This window comes from Morone saxatilis, unplaced genomic scaffold (assembly GCF_004916995.1).
Source record: "Morone saxatilis isolate NCDOM2014 unplaced genomic scaffold, NCSU_SB_2.0 Contig2, whole genome shotgun sequence".
Lineage (NCBI taxonomy): Eukaryota > Metazoa > Chordata > Actinopteri > Moronidae > Morone > Morone saxatilis.
In genome coordinates this window covers 13,830,984-13,838,680 of record NW_023339762.1, presented here as the reverse complement: position 1 = coordinate 13,838,680, position 7,697 = coordinate 13,830,984, and the positions used below count along the sequence as shown (strand labels likewise).

The 7,697-nt window shown below is 41.0% G+C and overlaps 1 protein-coding gene across 1 annotated transcript in view; it reads left to right on the top strand.

Annotated features, from left to right (window-relative positions):
- duox (dual oxidase) overlaps positions 1-6,869 on the top strand; it is a 13,020-nt gene extending 6,151 nt beyond the window's left edge. The window contains exons 14-33 of the mRNA XM_035665323.1: positions 443-580; positions 687-800; positions 1,092-1,294; positions 1,591-1,776; positions 2,028-2,253; positions 2,554-2,644; positions 2,743-2,918; positions 3,019-3,088; positions 3,229-3,270; positions 3,688-3,866; positions 3,987-4,217; positions 4,310-4,409; positions 4,494-4,543; positions 4,643-4,770; positions 4,885-5,038; positions 5,183-5,415; positions 5,502-5,660; positions 5,741-5,896; positions 6,385-6,513; positions 6,631-6,869. Coding sequence (XP_035521216.1) covers positions 443-580; positions 687-800; positions 1,092-1,294; positions 1,591-1,776; positions 2,028-2,253; positions 2,554-2,644; positions 2,743-2,918; positions 3,019-3,088; positions 3,229-3,270; positions 3,688-3,866; positions 3,987-4,217; positions 4,310-4,409; positions 4,494-4,543; positions 4,643-4,770; positions 4,885-5,038; positions 5,183-5,415; positions 5,502-5,660; positions 5,741-5,896; positions 6,385-6,513; positions 6,631-6,753 — 2,888 coding nt within the window. The 3' untranslated portion in view covers positions 6,754-6,869. The remainder of the gene's footprint in view (positions 1-442; positions 581-686; positions 801-1,091; positions 1,295-1,590; positions 1,777-2,027; positions 2,254-2,553; positions 2,645-2,742; positions 2,919-3,018; positions 3,089-3,228; positions 3,271-3,687; positions 3,867-3,986; positions 4,218-4,309; positions 4,410-4,493; positions 4,544-4,642; positions 4,771-4,884; positions 5,039-5,182; positions 5,416-5,501; positions 5,661-5,740; positions 5,897-6,384; positions 6,514-6,630) is intronic.
- Positions 6,870-7,697: the final 828 nt, after the last annotated feature.

Genomic DNA, 7,697 nt, shown 5'->3' with positions numbered 1-7,697 from the left:
ATACATATATACATACATGTAAAGCAGCAAAAAGATTGTGATGATAATATGGTTTCATCTTTAAATACAAATCTAAGTCTTCAGTCTAAGTTGGGCCAGCAGCTCCTGTCCGGCTCTCTTCCTCTCCTCCTGGGGAGATCACAGCATCTGCATGTGCAGCCTTTGCCATAGTCAAAATCTCCTGATCCAGTCAACTCGAACAATTTTGGCTTAGCCCTTTAAAATCAAACCAAATCAGACATCATTCAGTGATATTTTCAGCAATAAAGCAGATTAAAACAAAAATGTAGCAAGTTTGAAAGAGATACCAGCCGCTGCATCTAAATACACTGCCTTTGCCATAGCATGGTCCTTGATCCTTCATAAACAAACAAGGATTTCTTTCTAATCAGTGATATAATATTTAATGAATGGATTAAAAAACAGTCTCTGTTGCCTTTAGGTGACCCTTGTCCTCAACCCACACAGCTGAATGCATCAATGCTCCATCCCTGCACTAATGCTACCAAACTTAATTACTTTGATGGGAGCAAAGCTGGCTTTGGGATATTCATCATTGTCCTGTTCCTCTTTCCTGTGGGTCAGTATCATACTAACAAATGTATCTATTTTTGTACTGCAATAATACTGAGACCTCTTATCATTATGTTTTGTCATAAAACTGTTTTAATTATTTTACTTTACAGTTGGTTTTCTAGTGGCCTGTATGGTGGCATATCTCCGCAAGTACAGGTACAGGAAGTTCCAGAAGAAGAGAAAAGCTGGTGGCAGAACAGAGGGACCAGCTGGGGAAATCACTGGTATGAAATATGTGGGATTAAAACAATCCTTCTAATACTTTATTTGCACTGTCCAAAGTTGGGAAAAAACATATTATCTATCAGTCAGATTTTACAATGGACTCAATGTCACCTGTATTTAAAAATAAGCTGAGTATCAACAAGGGTTAATGTGGGACAGCTGGATACTAAAGATGAGGACCTTTAATGATTTATATTACATTATATTAAAGTCATTATAAACAAGCTGAACTCAACCGAAAATAATGCCTTCATCATCATCCAGAGTCCTCTTCTTGTTTTGCTCCCCAGCCTATGAGTGGCAGGGACGTAAAAAACCTCTGCTTCCTGTCAGTGTGGAGGTCGATGAGAAGAGGAGGCTGCAGGTCTTTGACAGATCTGGGTCTGCTCAGCGCTGCCTCAATCTGGGCAGCCAAGATTACCTAGATGTCCTTCTCTCCAACGACCGTCACCATAAAGCTTTGCTGCTTAAAGTGTCAAAAGAGTACGACCTGGTGAGTAGCTGAAGTTTGCACCTTCAATCTCTGGATCTGAAAAAGCAGCCACAGTCTGATTCAGGAAATAAATGTTGTGTAAGCATATATAACCAAATTATGTGTTCACATTTAAGAGTGTTTGCAGTTTAAGCACGTCCAGCTTTCTCACTTACGCACTGAAGTTGCTTCTACTCTTATTTCTTCATCTCATCCGATCGTTGGTGCAAGCATGATTCTGCAGATATACCTGATCTACATCACTTTTATCTCCCTGCAATTCCTGTTAATCTCCTGCTCTCGGTTTGCACATCCAGGTCCTGTTTTTTGATGACGAGAGCAAACGTGCAGCATTTGTCAAGCATCTGCGCCCGGGGGTGACAGACATCAGGCCGGAGATTAGAGTGAAGCAGATGAGAGAGGAGGAACTGCTGAAGGAGGCTTTAACCAAAGAGCAGAGGGCTCAGATTGTGGAAACTTTCATTCGACACGCTTTCTCTAAGGTACCGTGAGCCTCTGGGTGTTTACCTCATCCTCCGCTCTGCTACAGCGACAGCAGCTTTGAGCTTGGCCACAAAATGTCGTCAAACCTTGTTTGAGGTCAAATTAGGTCCGACCTCCTGTCAAAAGAGCTAATTGTTGGTCTCGATGGTGAGCTCATCTGTGATGGATACACTGAGGTTACTCAGTTAACGTCTGAGATATTACTAATGACTCTATGGTGACATAATGACACTGTTCTTCTGGTGCGCAGGTCTTGGAAATAGAGAAGTGTGACGCCGGGGACATGAGTGGCGTTTCCCGCAAGAAAGCCAGAGAGGTCCTCCAGTGCGAGCTGACAGCGTCTGAGTTTGCTGATGCACTGGGCCTCAAGTCTGACTCCTTATTTGTTGACTCTATGTTCACACTAGCTGATAAAGATGGAAATGGTTACCTCTCCTTCCAAGAGTTTCTGGATGTCATGGTTATCTTTATGAAAGGTAAAATGCACGACTCCAAAAGGCTACAGCTGCTTTGTGTCTTTGTGTGAAAGAAATTATTATTTTTCAGAGCTCAAATTGCTCTCCAATATTATGTTAAAACAATCAAAATGGAAACCTCCGCAACAGCATTTAGAATATCATGTGAAACTCGATTTTATTTTGGTATCTTGGCTGCTCTTTAGGGATGAACCACTTTAAATATACAAACCAAGAAAATATAATTTCATTGAATGGCATATCTGGTATTTAATAAAAATGTAATTGATTGATTCATTGGTGAAATGTGTGTTTAACCAGGGTCTCCTGAGGAAAAATCCAAACTGATGTTCTCCATGAACGACATTGGTGGAACTGGTTTATCAAAAGAAGAATTTGCCAGGATGCTCAGGTTTGATCGATTTCTGTTTTTTTTCAATAACTGCACCAAGTATTCATTCTTTTCTTTCTGTCTAATGTTTTATATTCTCCTGTTCTGATGTGCTGCAGGTCTTTCATTGAAATCTCCAACGGTGCTCTGTCAAAGAGCCAGGCAGAGGATGGCATCAAGGCCATGCTGCAGGCCGCAGGCTTTGATAACAAGGAGAAAATCACATGGGAGGACTTCCATTTCCTTCTGAGGGACCACGAGAAGGAGCTGCAGTTTGCTCAACTCAATGTCAAAGGTTGCAGAAAGTTTTGTCTAGAAGATCTTTTTTAAATCCCCATTTCTCTGACCTTGTCTGATGAATCAGTGTGTGTGTGTGTGTGTATGTGTGCGCACAGGGATGGAGAAACAAGGGAAGAAGCGGCTGAGTCGAGACCAGAGAGTGTCCTTTATTTGTCCGGCAAACAGGTAAGAGAACAGGACACAGGCTGTAATCACTCATCCAGATCACAAATGTAACAACTGTTGCTTTTCACTAGACAAAAAAAAAGATCTCTAGAGACCATTTTTTTCCCGACCTTAATATTTTTTTCATTCTTTATTTGCAGCAGCAACAAGACAGATGGACCGGAGATACGCAGACGGAAAAAGTTTGTTCCTTGTTTAATTTTACTATTCTTGTAAATGACTCTCTGAAGGAATCTTCAAAGATTCCTGATGAACCAAAACTGATAACTAATTTTTGTTCAGTTTTGGGTTTTTTTTTGTATGTAAATTATCATCATAGACAAGTTAAACAGATTAGTGGTTGTGACTGTTGTATAATAGTATTTACTGAAAACTATCCCCCATATTAAAAAATTACCTTTAAGTTTCTTTTGCATGAGTTTTATATGATGCAACTGTCTCCCCCAACCACAATGGCTTTACAGTAGAAAGTTATTCAGTGAAACCCTACTTCTTTAGTTTGTGTGGCCTAAATATGGTAAAACACAGCTAGAAGACACAGCTGACAGACAATGAACATTCACTGAATAAAGTCTAATGGGTTTTAAATACATTTCCAGGTCAAGTGTCAACACTCCAAATGTCTATGTGAAGCCCAAGCGTGAGCAGTACATAAGGAACCCAATCCAGCAGAAGATCCAGCAGTTCAAACGTTTCATTGAGAATTATCGCCGTCATATCGTCTGCTTCATCATCGTTTATGGCATTGTAGCTGGCGTGACCCTTGAAAGATGTTACTGTGAGTAGAAGTCTTTCTTTCTCGCTATGTCATGCTAATGTGTTATAGCCCTACTTTACCACCATAAAGATTTCTGGTCATTGTGAGCGTATTCTGAACTTATTAAAAGTTTGTTTTCAGACTACACTTTGCAGGCAGAATCTACAGGTATCTCTGAGACTTCAGTGGTCGGCATCACCGTGTCCCGTGGCACTGCGGCTGCCATCTCCTTTCTGTTTCCCTACATGCTCCTCACCGTGTGTCGCAACCTCATCACACTGTGCCGAGAGACCTTCCTCAACCGATACATCCCCTTTGACGCTGCCATTGATTTCCATCGCTTCATGGCAATGACTGCCATCATCCTAACAGGTTGGCAGACCGGAGGAGAGTAATGATGGAAAGTTACTTTTTTACGTCTCTGCCTGTTTGTGAGCTCACTCCTGTTTCTGTTCTGACTGTAGTTGTTCATAGTTTGGGCCATGTGGTCAACATCTACATCTTCTCCATCAGCGACCTCAGCATCCTGTCTTGTCTGTTCCCCAGAGTCTTTTCCAACAATGGGTAATATTTGAATTATGTGCCAGACTTTAACAGATAGTTGTGGAGAAAGTTTCGTTTACTGATTTTAGTGTTTTTTCATTTTAGGTCTGAACTTCCTCTGAAGTGGTCATGGTGGTTCTTTCAAACTGTTCCAGGTATCACAGGAAACAGCTCTTAGACCTTCAGTAGTACATCGACTGCTTGTTATATTATGCTATAATTCTGTTTTCTGCTCTGCTTTGTTCTTTTCCTAGGAATGACTGGTGTCTTGCTTCTGTTTACTTTTGCATTTATGTATGTTTTTGCCTCACACTATTTCCGTCGTATCAGTTTCCGTGCATTTTGGATCACACATTACCTCTACATCGTCGTGTATGTTCTTGTAAGTACTTTTCTGACTTTAAAATACCCCGAATGCACTCTGCAGGCTGGTGGCTTTCATGACGGGAAGCAGTTTTATCAATAGTGTGATCCTGGTTTTGTTTTCATTCAACAGACAATTATTCATGGCAGTTTTGCCCTGATCCAAGAGCCTCGTTTCTACATCTACTTAATTCCACCTGCACTGCTCTTCCTGTTGGACAAACTCATCAGCTTGAACAGGAAGAAGTTGGAGATCCCAGTAGTCAGAGCTGAGCTGCTGCCTTCAGGTGACACTTCCTGAAAACTCACCATGGAGTTTTTAAAATGTCTCCTTATCCTCTGCCTCTCCTTGATTTTAGGCTTTGCTAATTAAATAGCATTTTGGCACTGTTCATTTAAGTTGACTCTTACCTTGGCTGCCCTACCTGTAGGTGTGACACATCTGGAGTTCAAGCGACCACAGGGCTTTGTGTACCGTTCGGGCCAGTGGGTCCGCATTGCGTGCCTGATGTTGGGCACAGATGAGTACCATCCATTCACACTGACGTCAGCACCTCACGAAGAAAACCTGAGCTTGCACATCAGAGCTGTGGGGCCCTGGACCAGCCGCCTCCGAGAGCTTTACACTGAAGAAAGCCTGCTCGAGCTTGGCGCGTATCCAAAGGCAGGTTAAAGCGTGTAAATAGTTTAATCTGCTTCTCCATTCTTTGTCTTGTCATGTATGATATCCATGTTTTGTTTCGTCCTCAGTTGTACTTGGATGGCCCGTTTGGTGAGGGCCATCAGGAGTGGATTGACTTTGAGGTGTCTGTTCTGGTGGGAGGAGGAATTGGAGTCACCCCATTTGCCTCCATCCTAAAAGACCTGGTGTTTAAGTCCTCCATCAAGTCCAAGATTCAGTGTAAAAAGGTGCTGCTCAAAATCAATTATTTGTGCAAGACGCTCACTGTATAAACAGTCTCTTGCTAACATTCACTGATTATCTGAAGGTGTACTTCATCTGGGTGACACGAACACAGCGTCAGTTTGAATGGGTGTCAGACATCATCAAGGAGGTGGAGGAGATGGACACCCAGGAGCTGGTCTCTGTCCACACTTACATCACTCAGGTGGCCGAAAAGTTTGACCTCCGCACAACCATGCTGGTGAGATCTGCAGTCCCCATTTCGAAGTTTAAAAAAATGACTGAAATGCTACTAAATATTTAACAAACATTCATTTTAATGTTGACTCCTGAATACACGCCTTGTATATTATAGGAATAGTTAGTTCACAAGATCAATACCACTCTTATATCTGTATCATCAGTATAATATGAATTAATTTGTACAAAAACATAAGTGGTGACAACAATTTGTTGCTTTTACAATTCAGATTTAACAAACAAGATATAATGTGTGAATTACTGAGTGTTAGGGGTGCTGTTTGGCGTATTTTGCTTCTTTTAGACAGAACAGAGCTGTTTTTACACTTCGCCTAATCTTTATACCAAGCTAAGCTAACTGGTTATATGGTAGCATGCAGCGTTATTGAACTTCTCATTTAACTCTGAGGGAAGAAAGCATATTTCCCCAAACTGTTCCTTTAATATTAATCTCTATCTCTCACCATTGTCTTTGTAATGGGTGGACAGTACGTGTGCGAGCGCCACTTTCAGAAGGTGTGGAACCGCAGTCTCTTCACTGGCCTGCGGTCGGTCACCCACTTCGGCCGTCCACCCTTGGTTTCCTTTTTCAACTCACTGCAGGAAGTTCACCCGGAGGTCAGTGCTTCATCCATCTTCAGCTACCTCATGATTGCCTGAAACTTTGCCTAGTCCTCCAGCCTCAACAAAACCAATTAATTATTTCAACTTTTCAACTTGTATTGTTTTCTGTAGGTTGGTAAAATGGGAGTTTTCAGCTGTGGACCGCCTGGACTGACCAAGAATGTGGAGAAAGCTTGCCAGCAGATGAACAAGAGGGATCAGGCCCATTTCATACATCACTATGAGAACTTCTAACACTAATTCAGGACTGGACTACATAGGTTCTGGAAGTAGGGGTGCTGAGGGGGCTTCACCCTCTAAAATCTGGGATAAGGAAAACCATTATTTCATAAAAATGTTCAAACTGATAATGACTTGCAGGAAATTGGGTTTTGGCTTTTTGATCTTTCTGTTTTATCCACTAAAAGTAAAAAATGTGTGTAAAATGTTATTTAAATGTTATAATTTATCCTGGCCATTGACATTAATGCAAAAACCACGAATGTCATGCATTTAGCATTTAGTATGACGTCATTATAGAGACTGACTTTCTCTGAGCACCCTCAACTCTGACTGACCTCCAGCGTTCCCGCTGCACTACATGGTGGCAGAAGGGGAGATGAGCCACTTTACGCTGGAGAATACGAGTTACTGCTGCAGTTTATTAGAAATACTTTTCCACACACAATCACAGAGCCAGTGTAGGACATGCTGATTTCATGTAATGTCTGTAAGTGGAAGATATTTGTTGCCTACTAAATATATGTGTCTCTTCTTTACATCATTGTCTCTAATCATGAATATTCCATTTCATTCAGTTTCATATAATATCACAAAAATACAGGATTATATTCACAATTTATGTCAAATCATTTTTAATCATCATGCATTGTGTACGTTTTTATTAGCTGTCTTTTTTATGTTTGCCATAAAAGTCTATGCTTTTGAAATTGTGTATGATTGATTTTATGTTATTGATTTCTTGTGCTTTTGTGTGAAATATCTGTAACAAATAAATTACGATTTTACATTGAATTTATACAGTGTCGTGTCAGAAGGATGCATCCTACAACACAGAAGCATTGTCAAGTGTCAGATCATAGTTATAACAGCTTTAAAATGTGATGTCTTTGTTGTGGGATGTTAGTTTATGTAAGAACGTGTGGGATTTTGTGCAGTGGAAGTTCTCTCAATTCTGC